Source organism: Sus scrofa, chromosome 1 (genome assembly GCF_054392235.1).
Source record: "Sus scrofa isolate SSC_HxYL_T2T_F1_AM1 chromosome 1, Sscrofa_HxYL_maternal_Yorkshire_Landrace_v2.0, whole genome shotgun sequence".
Classification (NCBI taxonomy): Eukaryota; Metazoa; Chordata; class Mammalia; order Artiodactyla; family Suidae; genus Sus; species Sus scrofa.
Genome location: NC_139383.1, coordinates 190,707,243 through 190,734,290, shown reverse-complemented (window position 1 = coordinate 190,734,290; position 27,048 = coordinate 190,707,243). Strand labels below are relative to the sequence as shown.

The following is a 27,048-nucleotide window of genomic DNA, read 5'->3' as shown; positions in this document are numbered from 1 at the left end:
GCATTTGTAAGGTTGATGTCAGAGAATGTTTTGCCTATGCTCTCTTCCAGGAGTTTGATGGTTTGTTGTCTTATATTTAAGTCTTTCAGCCATTTTGAGTTTATGTTTGTGCATGGTGTGAGGATGTGTTCTAGTTTCATTGATTTGCACCTGCTGAAAAGACTGTCTTTTTCCCATTTTATGTTCTTGCCTCCTTTATCAAAGATTAATTGACCATGGGTATTTGGGTTTATTTCTGGGTTATTTATTCTGTTTCATTGGTCTGTATGTCTGTTTTGGTGCCAGTAGCACACTATCTTGATTAGTGCAGCTTTGTAATATTGCCTGAGGTCTGGGAGGGTTTGCCTCCTGCTTGGTTTTTGTTCCTCAGAATTGCTTTGGCAATTCTGGGTCTTTCGTGGTTCCATATAAGTTTTTGGGTTGTTCCTTCTATTTCTGTGAAAAATGTCATGGGTAATTTGATAGGGATTGCATTGAATCTGTTGATTGCTTTGGGTAGTACGGCCATTTTCATAATACTAACTTTTCCCACCCAGTAGCATGGAATATCTTTCCATTTCTTTTTTAAATTTAAATTTAATTTTTTTTATTTTTAATATAATGATTTTTATTTTTTTCCATTGTAGCTGGTTTACTATGTTCTGTCGATTTTCTACGGTGAAGCATGGTGACCTAGTTACACTTATATGTATACATTCTTTTTTCTCATCTTTCCATTTCTTTATATCTTCTTTAATTTCCTTGATGAATGTTTCTTAGTTCTCAACATTTAAGTCTTTTACCTCCTTGGTCAGGTGTATTCCCAAGTATTTGATTGTTGGGGGGTGCAATTTTAAAAGGTATTGTATTTTCGTATTCCTTTTCTAATATTTCACTGTTAGTATACAGAAACGTGACTGATTTCTGAATGTTAATCTTATATCCTGCTACTTTGCTGAGTTTGTTGATCACTTCAAGTGTCTTTGGGTTGAGTCCTTAGGGTTTTCTATATGTAGTATCATGTCATCTGCTTACAGTGACAGTTTTACGTCTTCTCTTCCTATGTGGGTGCCTTTTATTTCTTTCGTTTTTCTAATTGCTGTGGCTAGGACTTCAAATACTTATGTTGAATAACAGTGGTGAGAGTGGGCATCCTTGTCTTGTTCCAGATTTTAGTGGGAAGGCTTTCAGCTTTTCTCCATTGAGTTTTACATTTGCTGTGGGTTTGTTGTAAATGGGCGTTTATTACATTAGGGTATGTTCCCTCTCTACCCACTTTGGTAAGAGTTTTTATCATGAATGGATGTTGGACTTAGTCAAATGCTTTTTCTGCATCTATTGAGATGACCATGTGGTTTTTGACTTTTCTTTTGTTAATGTGGTGTATGATGTTGATTGATTTGCATATGTTGAACTATCCTTCTGAACCTGGGAAGAAGCCCACTTGGTCGTGGTGTCTGATCTTTTTTATATGTTGTTGGATTCGGTTGGCTAAAATTTGTTGAGAATTTTTGCGTCTATACTCATCAAAGATATTGGCCTATAGTTTTCTTTTTTGGAGGTATCTTTGTCTGGTTTTGGAATTAGAGTGATGGTGGTGTCACAGAATGTCTTTGGGAGTGTTCCTTCTTCTTCCACCTTTTGGAAAAGTTTAAGGAGGATGGGTATAAGTTCCTCTTTGTATGTTTGGTAGAATTCACCTGTGAAGCCATCTGGTCCTGGACTTTTATTTGCATGAAGTGTTTTTATGACATATTCAATTTCATTTCTAGTGATTGGTCTGTTCAGTTGATCTGTTTCTTCTCGATTCAGTTTTGGCAGGCTGTAAGTCTCTAGAAAGTTGTCCATTTCTTCTAGGTTGTCAAATTTGTTGGCATTCAGTTGTTTGTAATAGTCTCTCATGGTTTTTAGTGTTTCTGTAGTATCCATTGTGACTTCTCCTTTTTCATTTCTTATTTTGTTTATTTGGGTTTTTTCCTCTCCTCTTCTTGGTGTGAGTCTAGCCAGAGGTTTGTCAACTTTGTTTACCTTTTCAAAGAACCAGCTCTTGGTTTTACTGATTTTTTTTCTATTGTTTTTTGAATCTCTAATTTATTGATTTCCTCTCTGATCTTTATGATTTCCTTCCTTCTGCTGACTTTAGGTTTTGTTTGTTTTTCTTTTTCTAATTCATTTTGGTGGTGGGTTAAGTTGTTGTTTGTGATTTTTCTTCTTTTTTGAAGAAGGGCTGTCTTGCTATGAATTTCCCTCTGAGCACCGCCTTTGTGGCTTCCCATAGATTTTGAGTGGTTGTGTCTTCATTATCATTTGTCTCGAGGCATTTTTTTAATTTGTTTCTTGATTTCCTCATTGACCTGTTGGGTTTTTTAGTAGCATGTTGTTTAGTCTCTATGCAGTAAGTTTTTCCTCAGTTCTTTTCCTGTGGTTGATTTCTAGTTTCATGCCATTGTGGTCAGAGAAGATACTTGGCATAATTTCTATATTCTTCAATTTGTTGAGGTTAGCTTTGTGCCCCAGTATGTGATTGATCCCTGAGAATGTTCCATGTGCACTTGAGAAGACTGTATATTCTGACTTTTTTGGATGTAATGTCCTGAAAATGTCGATTAAGTCTAACGTTTCTGTTGTGTCCTTTAAGATCTCTGTTGCTTTACTGATTTTCTATCTAGAGGATCTGTCCATTGATGTGCATGGGGTGTTAAGTCTCCCACTATGATTGTATTCTCATCAATTTCTCCTTTTACGTGTGTTAGTATTTATTGTAGGTTTCTGAGTGCTCCTATATTAGGGGCCTATATATTGATGACTGTAATATCCTCTTCTTGAATGGATCCTTTAACCATTAAATAGTGTCCTTCTTTGTCTTTCTTTATGGCCTTCATTTTACAGCCTATTTTGTGTGATAATGAGTATTGCAACTCCTTCTTTCCTGTCTTGTCCATTGGCATGAAATATCTTTTCCCATCCCCTCACTTTCAATCTATATGTGTCCTTTGCCCTAAGGTGAGTCTCTTGTAGGCAGCAGGTTGAAGGTTTTTCCTTCTTTATCCAGTCTGCCACTCTGTGTCTTTTGATTGGAGCATTTAGTCCATTGACATTTAAGGTGATTATTGATAGATATGTATTTATTGCCATTTTAAACCTTGTTTTCCAGTTGATTCTGTGTTTCTCTTCATTTTTCGGTTGGATGATTTCCATTTATTTTATGCTTGAGTACTTTTTAGTTATTGTGAATGTAATGTTTGGTTTTGATTTGTGGTTGTCCTGATTTTTAAGTATGTTAACCCCTTCCTGTATCTGCTTGCTTTAGCCTGATAGTCATATAGGCTCAAACACATTATTTAAAGAAAAAAAAAAAAAGAGTCTATATTATCTTACTTTCCTTCCCCACATTCTATGATTTTGATGTATTTTTTTTTTAAATATCTTCATGTTTAGATCTGCATGCTGCCTTATTTAAGTGATTGTTTTCCATTTGTGGTTTCCTCCATCCTAATTCTTTGGTTTTTTGTTTGTTTGTTTGTTTGTTTAGAGAAGCCCTTTCAGTATTTCTTTTAGAATGGGTTTAGTGTTGCTGTACTCTTTTAGCTTTTGTTTGTTGGAGAAATTCTTTATTTCCCCTTCTATTTTGAATGATATTCTTGCTGGATAGAGTATTCTAGGCCACAGATTTTTTTCCTTTCAGCACTTTGAATATATCTTGCCACTCCCCTCTGGCCTGTAGTGTTTCTGTAGAGAAATCAGCTGATAGCTATATGGGGGTTCCCTTATAATTAACGCTTTGCTTTTCTCTTGCTCCCTTTAGAATCCTCTTTGTAACTTTTGCCATTCTTATTATGTCTTGGTGTGGGCCTGTTTGGGTTCAACTTGTTTGGGGCCCTCTCTGCTTCCTGTATCCTGATATCAGTTTCCTTTAGATTTGGAAAGTTTTCAGCCATATTTTCTTCAAATATATTTTCTATCCCCTTTTCTTTTTCTTCTCCTTCTGGAACTCCTATTGTGCGTATATTGGCCTGTTTTATATTATCCCATAGATCTCTTATATTGCTTTCATGCTTTTTCATTTGGTTTTCTGTCTGCTGTCCTGATTGGGTGTTTTCTATTTTTCTATCTTCCACGTCACTAATTCATTTCTCTGCATTATTCCTTCTGCTCTTTATTGCCTTTAGCTTTGTTTGCATCTCTGCAAATTAATTTTCTAGTTTTTCTTGGCTCCTCCTTATATTTTCTTATTTTTTCTAAAGGAATCTGCACTACTATTCATATCCTCTCTTAAGTCCTTGATATTCGGCCTTAATTCCTTCTGTATTTTCACTGTCGCCCTTTTGAATTCAATGTCTTTCAGGATGCAGAGGTCTGTTTCATTGTTGACTACTTTAGGTGAATTTTCCTGTTCCTTTAACTGGGAATGGTTTCTGAGCTTCTTCATCTTGCTCGTGTTTTTCTGTGAGTTCGGGGAAGCCAAACTGTAGTCTTGTAAGGCTACTTCTATGCAAGAGCACCCCTTTGTATTTTGGGGGGTGTTACTATTTATTTTTGGTGTGGGAGTTTGAATATTTGCTGTCTCTTTCTTTGGTGTGAGCAGGCTGTTATCCCCAGGATGTTCAGTGTGTTTTCAGGAGAAGGAGGCAATGGGTAGGGCCAACAGTCAGTGCCTGGTCATTGGGCTCTTACCAGCAACAAGGACCTTCAGGAAGTTGGCATAGGCAACTCCTAGTTGCAGAGCCCTGGGAAGTGGTAATGAGCTCTAGGCAGATCTACGAGGACCAGAGCATTTGGCAGTAGCAGCAGCAGGGTGTTTGAGTTCCCAGGGGAGTGAGAGCAACAACAGCTTGTATTCAATTGCAGTGCCCTCCTCTGAGGTGATTAGAACTGCAGGTGGTGCCTGTCCAGGGACCCCTGTTGGTAGCGGGCCATGACTCCCTGGAGTCAGTGATAACTGTAGTGGTTTGCCCCCACCACCTGTAGACCTTGCATGAAGCAATCCATCTTACTTAGCCCACATAGAAGGTGCTGCATAGGCTGCTCTTAGCTGCAGGATCCTGGAAAGTGACAGAGATCAGGCATTTGGGTACTGCCCATAGTATTTGACAGTGGCAACAGCAGGGAGGGTATGTTCCCAGGGGTTTGAGTGCATCAACAGGAGGTGTTTGGTCACAATGCCCTCCTCTTTGGTGCCCTTGAGGTGAATGGTGCTGCAAGTGATGTCTGTTCACGGACCCCTAGTGGTAGCAAGCCACTCCCACCTCTGGAGCCAGAGATAACTGCAGTGGTTTGCCCCCGCCTCCTGTAGACCATGCAAGAAGGACCTCGTCCTGCTTAGCCCCCACAGGAGGTGTTGCACCAGCTGCTCCTAGTTGTAGGGTCCAGTGACCAAGTATTTGGGCACCACCCAGAGCGTTTGGCAGTGGCAGCTGCAGGGCGGGTGTGTTCCCAGGAGAGTGAGAGCAACATCGTATGGTGCTTGTTGCAGTGCCCTCTTTTTTTCTTTTTTGCCAACCCCTGAGGTGACAGGCCTGCAGTGGTGGCAAGCCACGCCTCCCTCTGGCCTTTGAGCCGACTCCTGAAGTTTGTCCCTGCCGCCTTTAGATCATCAAGAGGCATCATGTCGCACTTAGCCCCCTGATGCCCTTAGCCCACACAAGAGGTGCCTGGCCATCAGTGCCCTGCTCAAGTAGTGCCTGGTCTCCCATAAATGAGCAAGAGGCTTCTCGCCGCCCATAGCCTGTGCCAGAGCTGCCCTACCTTCTGAGATCCCTCCGGCACGTGCACTCACACACACTTGGGTGCAGGAAGTTTCCTATGGCGGTCTGCCCCTCCTCCTCTTGCTCTCCCCAGCAATGGCACCTTTCCTCTCCTGCAGGTGTGGACCTTCTCCCGAGTTCCCTCTGCTCTGGCATTCTACTCCCCAGCCAGTAGCACACCACTTCCCCACCCGTGGTGTATTGCTCCTTAGCCCCTTAGGTTGTCTCCACACCGCCAACCCCAGTCCTCTCCCCAGGACTCACCTCTAGAGCCTAAATCTCAGTGCCCAGTGCCACCTGAGCATCTTAGGCTATGGTCCTAGGCCAGTGGTTCAGATGATCTGTGAGGCTCTCATTCTGCTTTGCCATTCTCAGTCCAGCTGCTGCACTTTTCTCGGGGACTTTAAGGTCCCTCTGATTTGGCTGATCTTTCCGTCAGTTAGGTGGCTTCCCAGGATGTGGGTTCCTTTTCTCCTTCACTGCTCCCTCTCAGGAATGCTAGTCCTGTCCTGATCGCTTTTCTCTCTCTCTCTCTTTTTTCTTTTGTTCTACCCATTTATGTCAAGAGTTTCTTGCCCTTTTTGGAGGTTTAAGTTCTTCTGCCAGCATTCAGTTGATGTTCTGTACGAGTCATTTTATATGTAGATGTGTTTTTTTGATGTGTTTTTGGGAGAAGATGAGCGCAACCTCTTATTCCTCCACCATCTTGCTCCTCCTCCTCCACTATGTCATTTTAGAACCAGGAGTTCTAGACATTATTCTGAACGGTTATTATTAAAATACACTTGCCATGTGATAAAGAAAATTTTATTTTGAATTTTAGTAGAAAATACTGAGAATAACTGTATAAGATTCTGAATACCTGAAAGAAACTCTAAGTATGAGATGTGCTCACATAGGAGATAAACAGCAAGACTCCATTAACAGTGGACGTGAATAGACAGTTTACATCTAAGTATGAGCAAGCCTGTGTTAAAAGGTGCTCTCATAAGTAAGGTACCTTACTTATCCCTTGCAGATTGATGTATAGTGTGATCCTTTTGGAAAGAAATCTAAAAACAACATAACAAAGCAAAATATGTTGACACCCTTTGGTCTTATTCATTCAATAGCAAATTGATTATTTTGTACCAGCTACTCTGCTAAGTACTAAGGATTCAGTGGCAAACAACAAAGACAAAGCTTCTGCCTTTGTTAACACCAAATGCCAAAAAATTTTTGTGAAGAAAATGTATACATGAAGATCACATTGTTCATCCCACTCTCTTGGTTTTTTTCTACTTTACTTTTAGCTCCTTAGTTTCTCTTGCTGGGTCCTCTTCATTTTCCCAACCTATTAATATTGGAAGGCCCTAAGCCCCTGAATCTTTTTCTTCTCACTCACTTGGTGTCTCATTCAGTGTTGTATCATCTATATGATGATAATCCCCTAGTTTTTTTCTCTACCCTAAACCTCTTTCTTTACCTTGAGACTTATCTATTCAATGACCTATTCACTATCTCTATTTGGATATCATCCCCTCTAAAGTCGTCCCTCCCGTTGCCTCTTCTTCTCAGTTGTAATCATATTTGTCTAATTTTTTAGGCCAGAAATATTAGAGTTTTCCTTTACTACTTTTTTTTTTCTCTTACCCCAGATGTGATCCATGAGCAAGTCTTATTTACCTTCAAAATATATTCAAGACCTAACCATCTTAACTGCTACCGTCCTGGTCCGAGCAACCATAATCATTTACCTGGCTTATTATAGTAGCATCCTGACCTCCCACCTTCCACACTTCAGTCTGTTTTCAGTGCAGCAGATAGGTCTTTTTAGTATGTAGGTTAGACTTGTCGCACCTATACTTAAAGCCAGTGGCTTACCAACTTTGAGTAAAAGCCAAAGTTCTTTCAAAAAGGACTCATAAAGTGCTATGCAGTTTGGCCTCCTTTGATCTTTCAGACTTCATCACCTACTGTTCCCTCCCATCACTCACTCTGCTTCAGCTCTCTGGCCTCCTGAACAAAACACACTCCCACATCAGGACTTTTGCTCTTGCTATTCCCTCTGCTTAGAGTGCTCTTTACCCATCTGGCCTCATGGCATGCTCCCTCGTTCTTCAGGCTCTTGCTCAGGGTAACCTGAGTGAGTCTTCCCTAATTACCCTGTTTAAAATTATTCCCCCTTTCCTACCTAATAGTTGTTCCTTTATTATAGCAGTTATGCTTTTCCTTAATTATCTTATTCTTTCTTATCAACCTAGAATGTAAGCTCCATTACGACATGAATTTTTGCTTCTTGTTTCCTACATATTACTAGTGGCAGGCACTATAGCAGAGTCCCAATAAATATTTGTTGAATGGATGGATGAATGAATGGTAAAATATTGAAAGTAACTTACACAGCTACCTAACATTACAGAAATTGTGTGCTAAAATGACTTTCACTAGTTTGGAATACTGAAGTTATTTTAAATGTTCACAAGACTTTTATAATCTTGTGGAGAAAGGCTATTTAATAAAAAATAAAGTTGAAGTTCACACTTGAACAAGGGTTATTGAGTGCCTTCTATGGAGAAACGTATGTAATGATTAAGTGGTCTGACTGTAGAGTCAGGCTTAGATTCAGAAATGTTTGTAGCTGTCCCACTATCATTATGATATTTTCTATTTCCACAAGTGTATGTGCTTCTGTTAAGGAAGAGAAGACTCAACTCAGTCTGCCTTAAATACTAAGAAAGTATTCTAACTCAGGTAATTGGAACTCTGGAGGAAGACTTCTTTAAGTCTGGTTGATTCATTGGTTCCATGATATTAAAGACCAGGTTTCTTTCTGACTCTTCATTGTTTTATCCAGGTTATCAGCTTTATCTAAAGCTGTGTTTCCTCAGGATCGTAAGAGTGGTGGCAGGAGTAATAAAGATTATGTACTTCTTTGTTCAGTCAAGTAAGAAAGAAGAGGGAGGTAGAGAGAAAGACTGACAGACTTCCGAAAGAGCAAGGAACTTCCTTTTCAGCAGCTTCTAGCAAACCTCCTTTCAGATTTCAGTAGTCTGAATTAGGTTATATGCCCATAGCTAAACCAATTACTCTGGCTGAGGGAATGCTAATCAGGCCCCATCTCTGGAGTTAAGGGGTAAGGTCAGCTTTTCAATGAAGCACATGACTGCATGCATGAAAGAGAGGTAAATAAACATCTGATCATGTTAGGAAAGTGAGAGGTCCTTTGTCCACTTGACTGGAATTGGAGTACTCTGCTGGAATTGGCTGACTAAATCATATGGGATGGATTCATCATCATCAAAAGGAGTTCTCCAGGTTCAGGCGTGGCCAAAAAAAAGTTCTTATTCTTTGTCTGATTGGCATATTTAGGGGTGATATCTCCTCTAATGCTTTTATTGTTTGGTAAATTTCCTTTAATGTGGTTGTATATTATCAGTGACAGACTTGCAAAGAGAAAAGTTCTGTGGTACAACCCTACCCTATGGAAGGTTTTATTACCTGTATAGAAATGTATCCAATAATAGCTGCTTCAGAAATGCATGGTCTCCCTTTATGAATGATCTTTCTCTGGGATTTACTACAGTTTATATAGACAAATATACTTATTGTGTCTGTTTTAGATTATAAAAAGATTTGGATCTTAATTAAATAGTGTATCTTCATTTAGCTTAGTACCTAACATGCACTACCACTGTGCTGGATGCTACAGACATGAAAATAAGTACACACTGCCCTCAAAAAGCAAGCCTTCAGCTTAATGGAGAGGATGGCTAAACCAATAGTCAGCTGCAATACAGCCTGACTGAGGCCATAGCAGAGGTTGGCCATAGTGGAGGTTGGTTGATCAAAGATTGAAATAAAGTTTTGTCTTATAACTGCTTTGTGAATTGTGGTTAAACTAATCTTTTTTTACCTCCAGAGTCTTTCTTCAGTTCATGTGGTAGTTTACATAAACTAAGTGAAGAGCCACTGATTCCTCCTCCGCTTCCTCCTCGAAAAAAGTTTGATCATGATGCTTCAAATTCCAAGGTAGTCAACAGGACTTAGGTTTGCCTTAACTTAATCAAAGCTGTGAATCCTCAGAACTTGCTTGTTCTTATAAAGAGTCTGTCGATTATACTTTGGCCACCCTTTATGGTTTTTAAACATTTAGGTGGTTTTATTTTAAAAATACTTTAAATAATTGTTTAATCCTCGTAATACTCTTTCTTAAAAAGAAGCTGGGAAGATTCACAGATACTCAGAAGTCCATTTATTTCTGATAGAGATGGAAAGAATTTTAGTATTCAGAGCGTTCGCCAAACTTTAGTCTGACCGGAAGTACCTGAAAGGCTTGTTAAAACCAGATGGCCAGAGTTTCAGATTCAGTAGATCTGGGGCTCAAGAATTTGCATTTCTTTCCTTTTTTTTTTTTTTGCTTTTTAGGGCCTCACCTACAGCATATTGAGGTTCCCAGGCTAGGGGTCTAATCGGACCTACAGCTGCTGGCCACAGCAGTGCAGGATCCGAGCCATGTCTGTGACCTACACCACAGCTCATGGCAGTGCCAGATCTTTAACCCACTGAATGAGGCCTCATGGTTACTAGTCGGATTCGTTTCCACTGAGCCACCATGGGAATTCCTGCATTTGTAACAAGTTCCCTTCTAGTGCTGATGCTGTTGATCCCTGGATCATATCATATTTTAAGAACTCCCACTTTGGAGTTCCTGTCATGGCTCAGTGGTTAACAAACCTGACTAGGAACCATGAGGTTGTGAGTTGGATCCCTGGCCTTGCTCAGTGGGTTAAGGATCCGGCATTGCCATGAGCTGTGGTATAGGTTGCAGACGCAGCTCTCAAATCCCGCATTGCTATGGATGTGGCATAGGCCAGTGGCTGCAGCTCTGATTGGACCCCTAGCCTGGTAACCTCCATATGCTGCGAGTACAGCCATAAAAAGAAAAAAAGAAAAACAACTAAAAAACTCCCACTTTCAGCCTCACTGAGGATAGTAGAAGTCAGTGACCAAAAACTAGAATTTGGTATATTAAGATATTTTTGATATACCAAATAAGGTATATTTGGATACATATTAAGTCCTCTTGATATCATGTCCTTTCATGTCTAAAAAGCTATGTATTCTTTTCACTCACTTGCCCATTATTATAATTAAAATACATAAACTTATAAACTGTGTATGCAAAACAAGGTAATCTGAGGCTTTATGTTCTAAGATTTCAATTAAAACATCTCATATATAAAAATAGTAAACTGAGCCTTGAGTGAGGCTGGGAGTAATTTATTCATAAATCTGAACATTAAACCAGATTAATGTATTTTGGACTTTCTAGATTTAACTTGCAAGAATTTTTCAATCTTTTTAAGACTTTTTCTCACAAATTTTTCAGGAGAACAGAAGTATAATTTAATATTTTTGTTTTTGAGGGAAATATGAAATCCGATGATGACCCCCCTGCTATTCCGCCAAGACAACCTCCTCCTCCAAAGGTAAAACCCAGAGTTCCTGCTCCTACTGGTGTGTTTGACGGACCTCTGCCTAGTCCACCTCTACCACCGCCAAGAGATCCTCTTCCTGATACCCCTCCACCGGTTCCCCTTCGGCCTCCAGAACACTTTATAAACTGTCCATTCACTCTCCAGCCACCTCCACTGGGACATCTTCACAGAGATCCAGACTGGTTCAGAGATGTTAGTATGTGTCCAAATTCTCCAAACACTCCTCCAAGCACACCATCTCCAAGAGTACCACGTCGATGCTATGTGCTCAGTTCTAGTCAAAATAATCTCGCTCATCCTCAAGCCCCCCCCATTCCACCAAGGCAGAATTCAAGCCCTCACCTACCAAAACTGCCACCAAAGACTTATAAACGGGAGCTTTCGCACCCCCCATTGTATAGACTGCCTTTGCTAGAAAATGCAGAAACTCCTCAATGACCTTAGCCATATGTAGTCATTGACACTGGAATGGTATTTGTAAAGTTTTTTTTTAATTTATTCAAAAATGCATAGTATTTTAGTACTTTTTAAAAATAATGCTCTTACAAAAATGCTACTGATCAAATAAGCTTTTAAAAATTGGAAAAATGAAAATACAGAAGTCCTTTACCATTATCCTCAGGTGATCAGTAGCATTGCCTTGTCTTAGATCCTCAGTGCTGCCAAAAGGCCAGTATAAAGAAATTATATTTGCACTGTAGACTCTGCTAAAATATGGTTTAAAGTGATAATTGATTGCACTGAAAGGGGATAGTGCATTTGTGGAATTTTTCAAATTTGAGTAATAGATGACTTTTTAAGGCAGTGAATTTACACACGTATGGGGGGGGTGAGTGATACTGATTTTTTAAGCCTCTTTGACCATCTTCTAGTTTTTACATCTAGTTTTTACATTTAGGAAAATTGTGAATAACACCCACTGTTCTTAAACTCTTTAATGCCATGTCTTAAATGCCAGAATTTGCTGCTGAAGACAAAAATGAAAAAGAGAATGAAAATAATAGAATGCACTGTGTTTATTATTTTGTCAAAATGTAAACAGACTACCTAACCCAATCATAGAGGGAAAAAGGGCATATATCTTATACAGATGTGCCTTTTTGTTTTTGCAGACTATGATGTCTTTAGCTAACGAGTTGCCTATTGTTTTGGGATGTAAAGTTAATATGCCATATATGTACAGTTTTGTTTATATTGTATATTTAAAGACAGTGCTAATAATGTATATAAGTTTATGTGACTTAAGGCCTATAATACAATCTGCTACTTTACTAATTCATGAATTCAGAGGACAAGTTTCTTATGGCCTAGGAACCAACTGCATTGCCTTGAAAACCTAATAACTTTCCCTGTAAATCCTGTGTTAATAAAATTTTTTAAAATATTTTTTTAGATTGGTAATATTTAAACCAGCATATACTTAAAGCTTTATTAAACTTTTTAATCAGAAAAGTGAGTAAAACTTTTATTTGCCATTTGATTTGGACTCCTTCCCTCAAAGTGATGAAAAAGTGTGTTTTGCTCTCAGTGCCACAGCAGCAGTTGTAAAGTAGTCAGAAGCCACGTTGTTTATTTACTGGTCAGTGGCCTTTTACTGTGCTTTGTATCAGAGTTTCTAACAAGATTAATAAATCACCCAAGTCTTAATTTTTTAAAGACTTTTAAAATATGTGTTTTCATTATATGGAACAAGGGGGTAAGATTGTTGAGTTCTGTAGAAATAAATTATTTTCCCTATTTTGTGCAATTAAAATTCCATAATCCTAAAGAATTCAAGTGATGTAAACTTTGGAGGGATAACTTTACCTTCACTGTTACTGCATTCAGATGAAAAATTAGCATGTTAGAAAATCTTATCCTCCTAAATTTAAAATTAGTAGGATGATAGCTATCCTCGGTAGAATCTTGGAAGCTGCCTGGATTTAAGGCCGGCAAATGCTGTGTGAATCAGTCTCCAACCAGGTAAAAATACTCAGGTTGGCTTTTTTTTTTTTTTAAGAGCAGATTATAATACTAGCTTTGTCCGGAAAATTGATCTAAACTGTCAGTTCTTGAAGCCAGACTTGAAATTTTGGCAAGAACGTGTCAGTTCCGCTCCTAGGGGAAGCCCTGGCCACGGGGTAGGCACTCTGGTGGAGCCTTGCCTTCCGGGCTCTCTGCCTTCGCGCATGCGCTCTGGCGCCAACACCTCCGCCAGGAGAAGCGGGGCCCCAAGCCAGTCGAGGAGCGGGGCTGTGCGCATGGTTGTGATGTCACTGTGTGCGCCACATCTTGTTGCCAGGCAGCGATGGCGGCTACTCTGGAGTCATCCGAGGAGGACACGCTGCTGAACTTTGTGCGAGTTTTGGAGAAGCGAGATGGCACGGTGTTACGACTGCAGCAGTATGGCTCCGGCGGCGTGGGTTGCGTTGTTTGGGACGCTGCCATTGTCCTTTCTAAATACCTGGAAACGCCCGGGTTTTCCGGCGATGGGGCCCACACTCTGAGCCAGCGGTCGGTGCTGGAGCTGGGCTCTGGCACCGGGGCGGTGGGGCTCATGGCTGCTACCCTCGGGTAAGAGCTGGCGGGAAGGGACGGCGCTTTGTTGGAGAAACCGCCATTACCGGCTTCCCAACCTTGTGCCTCTACCTCAATCAATGTTATTTTATAGGGCAGATGTCATAGTCACCGATCTTGAGGAATTGCAGGACTTACTGAAGATGAATATTAATATGAACAAGCATCTTGTCACTGGTTCTATTCAAGCCAAGGTACTGAAATGGTTTGTATGGCCTTTAAGCTTTTTTTAGATAACGATTTGTAGTTTGCTTTAAATTGTGTTTCACTGTAAGTACGGTTAATTCGAAGGGAATTTTCTGGGTCTTGTTTATAAAACAAGAATATTTTAAGTTATTAAAGCAACAGTGAAAAATATTTGGTTGACATTTTTAAGGGGGGAAGAAATAGAAGACTTTCCTTCTCCACCAGACTACATACTGATGGCTGACTGCATATACTACGAAGAGGTGAGTAATGAGTGAAATTTCTTCGTTTAGAGGTTGCATACACCGTTTTCCATGGGTTCTAAAGCACACATGTCTAAGCATTTTTACATCTTTTAATGCAAATTTATTCTGTAATTGATGATACAGTAAAGAGAAAATAAAAGTCACCACGGACTACAACTTACACACTCATGATTTTAACATAGAGGCCCATGAAGCATTTTGAGAAAAGTGTTATATGCATTTTACTAGAGGCTTCTATAAAATTTTTAAAGGATTTTGCCTTTTGGATCTCCTATGTAAGGCTAAGATTTTTTATTGTTATTTTTTTTTATTTAGCTATTCCAAGTAAATTTAATATGACATTAGTGATTTTAACTGTTAAGTTGTATTGTAAAGAATTCATTGTTCTGTGGCAAAATTTATTACATTTATAGGATTTTTTTTTAAATATCAGTTTGTGTATATTGTAGACATCACTCATTTTTTAAGTAATGGGCATTGAGCCAACTTATGTTCAAATTAGGGTCAGAATTATAGGGAAATTATTGATTGTTAAATTAAAGAAAAAATTTTTTGTTTTGTTTTTAGTGGCCCCACCTGCACCATATTGAAGTTCCCAGGCTAGGAGTCAAACTGGGGATGCAGCTGCCAACCTACACCACAGGCACAGCAGTGCCAGATCCGAGCCATATCTTTGATCTGCGCCATAGCTTGTGACAATGCCGGATTCTTAACCTACTGAGTGAGGCCAGGGGTTGAACCCACATCCTCACAGAGACAATATCAGGTCCTTAACCTGCTGAGCCACAAAGGGAACTCTAGTAAATACAGTTTTTAAGAGTGCAATTAGGAGTTCCCATCACGGCTCAGTGGTTAACGAACCCCACTAGTATTCATGAGGATGCAGGTTCTATCCCTGGCCTTGCTCAGTGAGTTAAGGATCTGGTGTTGCCGGGAGCTGTGGTGTAGGTTGCAGACAAGGCTCAGATCCTGAGTTGCTGTGGCTGTGGTGTGGGTCGGCAGCTACAGCTCAGATTTGACTCCCAGCCTGGGAGCCTCTATATGCCGCACAAAGACAAAAAAAAAAAAAAAAAAAACTGTACAGTTAATTCCATTTGTTTATCCATGGGTACTCCAAAATTCAGTCACTTGCATCCTTTCTCTGAAAACTGAAATTGATACAATTGGATAAATTGTAGAGGAGTTATAATTACCCCTCCACTTCCCCTACCCCTTTTAAAGTAATATAAATTTTTAAAAGTCATAAATATTACATTCCTTTTGAGCAGTCTTTGGAGCCACTTGTGAAAACCCTAAAAGATCTCAGTGGATCCGATACTTGTATTATATGTTGTTACGAACAACGAACAATGGGAAAAAATCCAGAAATTGAGAAAAAGTATTTTGAGGTGAGTATTCTACTAGTTCTATCTTTGTAGCGATTACCCTTCAGAGAGGTTATATGTGATTTTGTGTTCAGGTATATTGTGGTAATTTTGAGTAGGGTTCATACTGTTTGTATGAACCCAATGAGAGGATTCTTCATAGCACATTGTTCTAATAACCCTCCCTCCCCATTTCTCACCTTTTCTGACCTTTTATTTTTCTTTTCTAATTTGTTGGTCTTGTATCTGTAAAACAATGTAAAATAATAAGGCCACACCTTTGTCTTTCCAGAGAAAGTTTTCAGGATTTCTTTATTAAACATGATGTTGGCTTTTGGGAACATATTACTGATGTCTATGTACTTTTTTGGAGACTACATCATAGAAACATGACAGATGTTATGTTTTTATTTCAGTGTTTTCCACTGTATTTTTATGATAGCTTTACCCAAGATATTATACCTCTTTCGGGGTTTTTCTTTCCTTTTTTTTTCTTTTGAATTAAAGGCCCATAGGAAGTTGCAGAAGTAGTATATAGAGTCCCATTTATCTTTCACTCATCTTCCTCCAGTTGTCACTCAAACCCTTTTTATGGGCAAAAATCCATCATATTACAAGTGACTCCTTTTAAGGGTCCATGTGTATAGTCCTGCAGTTTTATCCTGTGAGAGAATTACTTTGGGTAAAGTGACTCTTCATATTATATGGTGAAATGGATTTTTATTCTCATGTTTTTCTTAAATATGAAGAATGTTCATGAATTTTTGAAACAGTGTATAATTTTAACTTTTTATTATTAGTCAGTTTCAATTGAGTTATAACATGGAAAATGCACATGTATCAAGTGCTTAGCTCAGTTTTTCATGTGCTCCTCCTCACTCGGTACTCCAAAGGTAACCACCCTTCTGATTTCTAGCACCACAAGATAGTTTATGTTACTGAATTTGAAATTTATCTCTTTTAAATTTATAGCTCCTTCAATTAGACTTTGACTTTGAAAAAATTCCTTTGGAAAAACATGATGAAGAATATCGAAGTGAAGATATTCACATTTTATACATCAGAAAGAAAAAATCGGTAAATACATTTTTGGCTCTTCATCCTCTGAGAAGATTTCATATGCTGGATGCTGTCTCTGAGTTTATGTGTGATCTAGATGTTAATTTTCTTGTTTTTTCCTTTTTCCTTTTTCTTTCTTTCTTTTTTTTTTTAAAGGCCATACCTGCGGCACATGGAAGTTCCCAGGCTAGGGGTTGAATTGGAGTTAGAGCTGCTGGCCTACACCACAGCTCACTGCAATGCCAGATCCTTAATCCAATGAGCAGGACCACGGATTGAACCTGCATCCGCATGGATACCAGTTGGGTTTGTTACTGCTAGCCACAGTGGGAAATTCCCTCGATGTTAATTTTCATGTGGGGAAATAGCTATGATGATTCCCTGAACTCAGGCACTAAGTCTCAGGGTTAAGATTGCCTAACCTACCTGGCTTTAGGTTCTACCTTTAAAATAAGGCAGCCCTGTTTTGCCCTTTTCAGCTATAAATTATATATACAGCTTTATAATTGAGCATTACCTTAGACAAGTGACTTAGCTATTTATAAGTTTTTGTTATCTCTTAGAGGTTTTAAAATGCCACTTCTGACCTTTGTGAACTTTATCCAACGAGATTTTTTTGTTTTGGTTTGGTTTTTTGTTTTTTTGCCTTTTCTAGGGCCTCACCCGTGGCATTTGGAGGTTCCCAGGCTAGGGGTCTAATTGGAGCTATAGTTGCCGCCTACACCACAGCCACAGCAACTCGGCATCCAAGCCATGTTTTCGACCTACACCACAGCTCATGGCAACACTGGATCCTTAACCCACTGAACAAGGCCAGGGATTGAACCTGCAACCTCGTGGTTCCTAGTCGGTTCGTTAACCACTGAGCCACGATGGAAACTCCTCCAACCAGATTTTTTAATAGTCAAAGTAAACTATAACAAGCAGATTTGTCCAGTAAAGAAAAATGTACTCAGTTAAATAGAATTGATATGTCCCCCTTTTTGGTTGCTTCCTGTTATAGTAATTACATTTTATGCATGTTGTATCTCTGATGCCTAGAGTTTGAAGCTGAAAGAATTTTATCTCCATTTTTGTATCCTAGCACTTCCTGAATATGTGACTGGTATAAGGCAGGGACAAGAACAATTTTATGAATTGAGAGTACTAAATTTAATAAGTTCCGCTTGTTTCTGTTATCTTTCCTTTGGTTGAATTTGTTTGTGATGAAATTTTCTGATTACGTGAATTCTAGCCAAAAGCAAACAATGTGTAATTTTGGGAATAAAGATTAGATACTGGGACTCAAAGGAACGAAGAGCTGTGGGATTAGTAATTCAAATCGGCCATTATGTGGCATAGTGCTAGAGATAAAAAGATAAATTTAAAATGTTTCATGTCTTAAAAGAGTCAGTTTTAGCTGAAGCTGTTGTGTAGTTTTAAAAGTTGCAATTTTTTTTTTGAGGCATAAAGATTTTATTTTTCCTAAAAACGAAGGCTTTTTTTTTTTCTTGCAAAGAGTAATTTACTTTTTAAAAAACTTAATATAATTTACATATCATAAAGTTTACCTTTTGAGGAGTTCCCCTGTGGAACTGTGGGTTAATAATCTGGCTTGACTCTGAGGAGATGCGGTTTGATTCCTGGCCCAACACATTGGCTTAAGGATCCAGTGTTGCTGCAGCTGTGGCATAGGTTGTAGCTCTGGTTCAGATTTGATCCCTGGCCCAGGAATTTGAGGGTGCAGCTGAAAAAGGGAAAAAAAGGTCTACTCTTTTAAAAAAGTTTACACTTCAGAAAATTGGGCAGCCATTAGCACTTTTTTTTTTTTTTTTTTTTTTTTTTTTTTTTTTTTTTTTTGGCTTTTGTTTCTTTAGGGCCGAACCTGCAGCATATGGAGGTTCCCAGGAGCTACAGCTGCTGGTCTATGCCACTGCCACAGCAATGTGGGATCTGAGCCATGTCTGACCTACACCACAGCTCACAGCAATGCTGGATCCTTAACCCATTGATTGAGGCCAGGGATTGAACCCGCAACCTCATGGTTCCTAGTCAGATTCATTTCCACTGCGCTATGACGGGAACTCCCCATTAGCACTTTTTAATTTTAAACATTTTCATCACGCCAAAAAGAAACTTCATACCTGTTAGCAGTTACTTCCTATTCCTTTTTTAGTTGAATAATATTCTTTTGTATGGATTTACCTCATCTTATCCATCCATTCATCAGTTCATGGGCAGTTTCCATTGTTTCTACTTTTTGGTTCTCATGAATAATGCTGCTCTGAATATTCATGTAAAATTTTTTTGTGTGATACATTTTCAAATCTCTTGGGTTTATATATATTTACCTAGAATAGAATTGCTAGCTTACAAGGGAACTCTACTTTTAACTTATTGAGGAATTGCCAAACTATTCCAAAGCTGCTATACACATTCTGTTCCCATCAGCAATGTCTCAGGGTTCCAGTTACTTCATATCCTCACTAACATTGATCATCATCCATCTTTTTTATTGTAGTTACCTTAGTAGGTACTAAGTGGTAATCTCATTGTTTTTATTTCTCTAATGGCTAATGATGTTGAGTACCTTTTCACGTACTTATTGGTCACTTATACATTTTTACCAAAAGCCTTTGCGTATTTTTTTTTTTTTCCACACCTATGGCATGTGCAAGTTTCTGAGCCAGGAATTGAACCTGTGCTATAGCTCTAACCAGAACCAAAGCAGTGACAATGCCAGATTTTAACCTGCTGAGCCACGGGAGATACGTCATCCCTTGCCTGTTTTTAAATTGGGTTATTTATCTTTTCAGTGTTGAGTAGTAAGCATTCTTTATGTATTCTGGATACTAGGCCCTTATCAGATACATGACTTCCGAATGCTTTCTCTCATTCTGTGGCTTTTCCTTTTATTTTCTTTATTATCTGTCCTTTGAAGCATAGAGCTTTTTGATTTTGATGTTGTCCAGTGTATCTGTTTCTTCTTTGGTTGCTCATACTTTAGGCATTAGCAAAGAAACATTTCTAAACACATTGCGTGGCTGTCTTTGAATTGCATTTAGCCATTACTTGGCATATTACCTAATATTAAGTACCCAGTTTAAAAAAAATTAATCTTTTAAAGTTTCCATCTTTTTCTTATAGAAATTTCCATCATGAAATCTTCTGGTAAGCAAACGATTTGAATGGAGCATGTGAATACAACATGGGAAGATTGTGTTTACAGATTTTTCCAGCATGTCCTTAGGGATCTGATACATAGACAACCACCATGGGCTGCCTGCAATACAAAAGATGACTGCCTGCCTGCCTGCCTACCAGTGGGACTGAAATAGCTCAGCATCAAGTTCTGTTTAAAAGAAACATTGTGTGTCAGCCACTCCTCAAATAAAAATAGGTACTGAGGTTAGCCTAAAGTCTGCCAGAAATCGACAGTGAAATAGCATGGTTGACTTGGCATATTTTCAGGAAACTAGAGATAAGTTGATCCAGTTTCTAAAGAGAGGTATCTAGTACTATTTAATAATGTTTAAATTCAAATCAGTAAATTTTAGTTTGTCTTCAAAATAAATTTAAAAGAAGGTTTTCAAACATGTATACAATGCTTTTTATCAAATGTGTCTTCCACTTCATTGCTTTTAAGATAGCTTTAATATTTAAGTGTTCTTTTACTTAAAAAAAAAAAAAAAAAAATTTTTGGCCAAAGTTCTTTTCCTTTCCTCCACCATACATGTCTATGTGAGTTAGTAAATTATACTGTAGTCAGTTGGAAAAGATGAAAATAAGAAATCAGGAGATTGAGAGGGAGGAGACAGTATCTTTACAAAATTTTTTATTTGAGAATAAAAAGCCCATCTTCAGGCTCTTGCACTTTTGTGGCTTATGCACTTTTTCTCATGTATACCTTCCAGGAAAATGTGGCCCAAATCACTAGTGTTAACTTGTGTATGTGAAACCGAGAAAGGTTTTTAAGTAACTACAAGTGTAATTCTTATACATTTACCAAATGATTTTGATTCTGTGTAGTCTGTTTTATGTTCTCGTGATAATCATCTAATCACAGACTGATCTATCAAGATTTCAGTAAGACTGGTTCCAAAGCATAATAATAACCAGATGGAATTCTTATACTTACAGGCATTAGTGCTAGGTGGCACATACTATGTGTTAAAATAAACATTGTTTCTTGAGATCCTGTGACTTTGTGAATATTTCAGAAATAGCTTTGGAGAAAATGAACATTTAAAGCAAGTGACTGCTCTTCAGAAAGAGCAAAGCAGCCCTACTTAGAGAAATTAAAGGTTAACATCAAGAGAACAGCTTTTTTTCCTTCAAGCTTGCTTCAATCTTTAAAATTTGTTCTGCTGGGGGCTTTTTGTTGTTGTTGTTTTTAGTTTTTGGTTTTTTGTTTGTTTTTCAAACTGCCTTTAGCTTTTGACAAAGCGGCATATTACTAAGCAGTTAGTGTAACCTGAGTATATGATACTGTTAGTTACAGATGATGTCAGGTATTATTAGTGAAGTCTTAGAACAAATGATTATTGTCTAGCTTGTTTCATAACAGAACTTGCAAGAAATTAGTTTGACATTGACCAGCTATAGTAGTCCATTCAGATTCCTCAGATCCCTTTCATCCTCCTCCCCTTTTCACTGTACTTCTAAAATGCAGAACCTGAAGGTCTTTGGCCTGGAGTGCCTCTTGACTTTCCTGCAGTGAATGCCCAGCCCCTCACTTTGACAGGAGCACCTTATACTTCAAAACTCAGTGGAGGAGTTGGGCTGAGGTCAGCCTCTGTGCACAGTCACTTGCATGCATGCATCACCGTTGTTTCTGGGGAATTGACTTTGCTGACTATAGAATTAAGTAATCTCTAACAAAGTCAAGTGTAACTTTTTTCTTATTCTGGAATTAGGCTGAATTGGAGGTTAAAAAGTACCAATTCCCACATTATAAGATCAGAGAGCCACATCGGTAGGACCAGAGCTACGCAGGGCTTACTGAGGGTGCCAGGTTATATTATACACCCTGTCGCCAACTAACATCGCAGAGACAGCTGGTGAGGCCCGGAAGTGGTCTTTTGGAGAAATGCGGTGTTGGCGAAAGGGATTTAGTCCTTTGAAGGAAGGAACAAGGTGCGCTTGTACTCAGAAACCACAGGAGGGAGGCCCAAGGAAATAATTCGAGATCCAGGATTCCTGCAAGAGAGAAGACTAGCATTTTTTCCACCTGAGAGTGTTTGTCTTTACCCAGCAGATAAACACATCTGTCATTTAGTTCAGGAGCGTGGGAATGGAATTGGAGAAGTAGTGTAAGACTGTCAGGCAGAGAGGTGTTAAAAATGGATCCTACCATCCAGAGAAGTGATAGATGATTTGGAGGCTAGAGAACTTCTGCAGCAACATGAGGAGGTTGAAAGGCAGGTGAGAAGATGAGTGAGGTGGGATGCCATTGGTTGGAGGTCAGCCAGAGTATAGCTGACTCACAGATTTTAAGAGACTGCCAGTACTAGGAGGGACTGCTCAGGAATGAGTCTCTGGTCTCCCAGACAAGTAGGAGTTGCCAGTGTACACAATAAACCCATGAGCCACTTAGCACAATGCAGTGATAGCTAATTAGAGAGGCTCCCCTACCCCCAGTAAGGCAGTGTTTCTCAAATTAGCTGCATATGGGAAATTAAAAGCAAACAAAAAGCATGTTCAGGCCCCATCCAGTCCAGTTAAATCAGAAGCTATTTTTGTTAAAGGGCCCTGGATGATTTAGCCTAAATTGAGATCTGTTGCAATAAGGAAACCTCTTTTAGCATCTACTTCCCAAGAAGAGAACAAAGAAAAGGTGGGAGAAATACAAAAACAAACTGTGGTTAGAGTGGGTCTATAGTATAAAGGGAGGGAAAGAGATTTTGAATCTGATGTGAAATCGTCTGCAAAATGAGAGGTTTTAAAATAAGCAGGGCTGAGCATTAGAAATCAAATACTTGAAAATTTTGAGAATCTGGCCAAGAAGGTAAAGGTAATGCTGCTCAAGAGGAAAGGAGTTCCCTTGTGGTGCAAAGGGCTAAGGGTCTGGTTTGTCACTGCAGTGGCTCAAGTCACTGCTGGTGTGCAGGTTTGATCCCTGGCCCAGGAACTTAAGCATGCCACAAGTGTGGCCAAAAAAAAAAAAAAAAAAAGCAAATTCATGAGCTGGGAAAAGAAAATTGTTACTGGTGTAGCCTCCAATGATGAATCTCCCCTTTATATCAATTATATCTTTCAAGGTGTTTGAGGTAACATAGCTTTAAATTTTAACCTGCTACAGTTCATAACCAGAAGTCCATGGATCATATGTGTGGTGAATTTGGGAGTGAAGTTAGGTTAAATTATTTTAAAGAAGTATTAACAATCCAGAATAATTGTTAGTGGGGTTTTTTACACAGCACCTTTTTAACTTGTTGAGAAAGGTTTTTTTGTTAAATGTGGCCAAATACAATATTAACTCAGACTACAGGTATTGTATTCATTTAAGAGTGTGGGTCATAGAAATGACTGTTGTTCTAAAGGTTCCCTGTAGATGGCATTGCTTGACTTCGTCTTCAAAGTTTATAGACAGGAAGTTGTTAAAGCAATATTTTGAAAAGGAATCACTTGAATTTTAAAGGCAAACTAAATTAGATTTTTAAAGAATGAACCTAGTTATGAGTTGCTTTGAGAATATAACGTAGTCGTCTCAGTTCGTTTGGGCTGCTCTAACAGAATACTATAGATTAGGTGGCTTATAAACAACAAAAATTTATTTCTTACAGTTCTGGGAGGCTAGGCAGTCCAAGATCAAGTGCCCACTTCCCCATGGGCAGCTGTCTTATTGTGACCTCTCATGGTGTAAGTAAGTGACAAGGAATCTCCCTGGGGTCTTTTTCATAGGACACTAATCCCATTTATGAGAGCTTCACCCTCATGCCCTACTCACCTCCCAGTGCCCCAGCTCCAAATACCATCACATTGGGGGAATAGGTTTCAATATATGAATGGAGGGTGGGTGGGTACAAATATTCAGACCATATCAGTAGTCTTAGTGAAACTGTTTTTTCTTACAAAAGTGTATTTGATTTATCTTTCTGTTTATTGAATTCTGATACACCTGAATTTTTGAATGTTGTTCATAAAGCTACATAAATTGCAATTTATAAACCATTTCTCTGCTATTGTCCTGTGAGAGACAGACATTTAGAAGGCGAATTTAGTTCAAGTTTTGAAAATTAAATTCACCTTGAAAGTGCCTTTTATGTAATGCATGAAGTACTTGAAACTTCTAATTAATTTTAATTAGTTTTTCAAACCAGTATACCTTCTTTGCTAGAGTAGTAAGTAGCTTTCCTATCAAAAGACTGAAGCTCTGTCTTTGGCTATATCACAGTTCTATAGCTTAGGCCACTTCTATAACTTTCAGTTTTACTTTTTCCTCAAGGAACATCAGGATTTGAGAGAATTTTTGATTCATTGATAATACCATAGTGATCTTCAGGCTATATTTTAATTAGAAAAAGTTTGTGGAACAGAATTTTACTGAAAATTAAGTAATGGAAAAACAAATTTTTCACTTTAAATGATTTTGGGTAGAAAAGCATAAATCCTGAAACCCGGTTAAAACTCTTAGGTATCTGGAGTCATTTACAACATTGTGTTAGGTCCTTATGTGTTGTTGAAGTTCTAGTGAAGGCCTGGTGAGTCCATCAGTTGTGAAGAATATTTTATGTAATTCATTATTAATAACAGGATCGTTTTCAAGTAATAGATTTATTTATTTATTTATTTATTTTTGTCTTTTTGCTATTTCTTGGGCCGCTCCCACGGAATATGGAGATTCCCAGGCTAGGGGTCTAATCAGAGCCCTAGTCACCAGCCTACACCAGAGCCACAGCAACGCGTGATCCGAGCCGCATCTGCAACCTGCAGCACAGCTCACGGCAATGCCAGATCGTCAACCCACTGGGCAAGGACAGGGACCGAACCCGCAACCTCATGGTTCCTAGTCGGATTCGTTAACCACTGCACCACGACGGGAACTCCTTCAAGTAATAGATTTAAAAACATGTTAGAGCAAATAATCTCTATGATAATGTTTTTCTCACAGGCATTCTGAAAACTGTATCAGAACACAAACTTTGAGACCAGATTATCTGGATTTAAATCCAAATTCTGCCATTTCCTTAGCTGTGCGTCTCTGCCTCGATTTCCTCCTAGGTGAGGTGAGGATCATAATAGTTTGCCTCATGGTTTGCCATGTAATACACATGCGATACATATTTAACACATGCAACATACTTAGGTACCTGGCACACAGTAAGCCTCCAATAAATGTTGTGATTATAGAAGAGATGGGATTACTTATGTGTGAGTACTGGGAAAATGTAATTAATAATGCAACTCTGTGTTGCAGTGGGAAAGCTGGGCACATTTCTGATAGCATAGGTAGGGCTCATGTGAACATCACTGCCCCATCATGATGGGAATGGCCCCTGGGGTGGGAGGAGTCTGAGAACACTGTTCCAGGGTGCTGTTAGTTGAACAAGCACGTCTAGAAAGAAGAAAACAGGTAGAGGAAAACCTTTGCTGTTCGTTTTTTACAGTTCTAAAGCAAGTGCCATGAGCATTGAGGCCAACAGAAACAGGAAAAACTCACTTCCAAATAAGGAACCTGGGTTTGCTGGCTGGAGCACCAAAATTCCACCATCCTGGACCCTTAGCCAGTTCTTCCTTCTGTGGTTCCTACCTGTGTTAAGCTGAGACCAGATAAGTAGCAGGTAATGTACAGCACCAGGTCATTTTTCTGAAGTCTGGAGCTTGATGTATCTGCCTAATTACTTTCAGAGTTTTTTATGTATTCTCTCTAAAAGAGCAAGGGGCTATAAAATAAATACTTCTGTCACAGCTGCCTCCTAGATAAATGATCTTTTACTGTATGATCAGTATATATGGTGGGATGCAGGAGCTTAGCTTAACTAATCCTTCAGACCGACTCTGTCTGTATCAACAGATAAGAATGAGTCAGAACCATAAATTGTATCTGCTTCTCCATCAGCATAAAACAGCACAAGTGCTTAACTGCATTATATTAAACTTTCAAGGGCTTTTTGTTTGCAATTGATGGAAAAGATTGTCTTGGACACTATGTAGCTGGTCTTAATTTTTAGAAACATTTATTACCTACAATACACCAATTTACTTCGAAGGATAGGTTCACACTTTTTAATATTCACAAGGATAGAAACAATGATATTTCTTCTTTGCAAAACAAAACTAAGGCTTTTAAAAAAGCTGTTCTAGATGCATTTTTTACAGGGTTAAATGTTGAGTACTTAGCACATTTCCTGCATGTCATTAGCTCTAATGAAGTATCACTGGCAGTCTTGAACCTTTGATGGGTCAGTGCTTTTAAACACTTTTGAGTAATTTTTAAAAAGTTAACTTTTATTTCCAGTTTTAATCTACTGAAGTCCAGGCATTAACAGTCTGAGTTCCAGGTCCACATGTTGGCTCACCAGTGCTTTGATAAATCATTGCCAGAGTTATGTGTGTGCAATACAAACAGTCCACGTATCTACATTTAGTACCTGACCTTGTTCTTTTAGGAATGTGTCCTGAAAACCTGCTTGTACTGCATGTGCAGTACAGCTGCAGACTGGGGGGCACCAAATATAACCAGCATGTTTTATCCAAAACTTAGATGAGAAGCTTTATATTTACATTCCAAATAAGTGTAAAGAGTAATCTCATCACATACAATGACATTGAACATGGCATGGCATCTTGAAACTTAAAAACAGGAAAAACAAGTTTTACACTCCCACAGATAATAAATGTTTAACCAGAGAATTCAGTGGATTTCATTAACATTTATGAATACAGGTACAATGTACTTCTAAAGTAGCTGTCATCTTTCTAAATCTTGTCATGAGGATTTTTTTTTTTAATTCTGTCGTTCAGATCTCTTTTTTTATGCTCAAGCATCTCTCCGACACCCACATTCAGTCTGTTACTCTGTCTGAAATAAGTGTCTAGTTTTAACCTGATATTCCAAGGAAGAGAGAAGAGTAAAGGTTTAGAATGGCCCGTAGGAACAAAATTCCCAGTTAGCTCTAGAAGATAGCCCCAGATCTGTTCTAAATCCACTCACCTTCCCTTCTGCTCCCACTCGAACATTCTGCTTTTCTCCCAAGGAGAAAATGGCCCACTTGACTGCCCTCTAATCTCACTGTATGTCCTTGGGCAAGTTAAATTCTCTGAGTGTTAGTGTTCTCTGTAAGACAAGAAGGCCATCTATTAGATAGCACTGTGGTGATGGTTAAACCAGATAATACATGCGGACAAGGGTAGGGAAGAAGGATCTCCCCAGAGTAAGCCTCAACTTTGGGCTCTGAAAGTTCAGACTGGTAAACACTGGCAAACTAGAGGT

The 27,048-nt window shown here is 38.8% G+C and overlaps 2 protein-coding genes across 8 annotated transcripts in view; both read left to right on the top strand.

Annotated features, from left to right (window-relative positions):
• Positions 1-12,859, top strand: part of SOS2 (SOS Ras/Rho guanine nucleotide exchange factor 2) — a 107,667-nt gene extending 94,808 nt beyond the window's left edge. For all 3 annotated transcript variants that reach the window (XM_084980926.1, XM_084980937.1, XM_021101439.2), the window contains 2 exons: positions 9,625-9,734; positions 11,132-12,859. In XM_084980926.1, the coding sequence (XP_084837052.1) occupies positions 9,625-9,734; positions 11,132-11,641 (620 nt within the window). In that variant the 3' untranslated portion in view covers positions 11,642-12,859. The remainder of the gene's footprint in view (positions 1-9,624; positions 9,735-11,131) is intronic.
• Positions 12,860-13,482: 623 nt separating this feature from the next.
• Positions 13,483-27,048, top strand: part of VCPKMT (valosin containing protein lysine methyltransferase) — a 33,473-nt gene continuing 19,907 nt past the window's right edge. The window contains exons 1-8 of one of the 5 annotated variants that reach the window (XR_014818636.1): positions 13,483-13,756; positions 13,854-13,953; positions 14,136-14,208; positions 15,480-15,599; positions 16,548-16,652; positions 19,761-19,784; positions 24,727-24,841; positions 25,223-25,396. Coding sequence is in view for 2 of the 5 variants with exons in the window: in XM_021101519.2 (XP_020957178.1) it covers positions 13,491-13,756; positions 13,854-13,964; positions 14,136-14,208; positions 15,480-15,599; positions 16,548-16,652; positions 19,761-19,775 (690 nt within the window). In the remaining 3 variants the exon portion in view is untranslated. Of the gene's footprint in view, positions 13,757-13,853; positions 13,965-14,135; positions 14,209-15,479; positions 15,600-16,547; positions 16,653-19,760; positions 20,807-24,726; positions 24,842-25,222; positions 25,397-27,048 lie in introns of those variants that run through there. The other 4 variants (XR_014818635.1, XR_014818630.1, XM_084981006.1 and 1 more) reach the window with 4 other exon arrangements.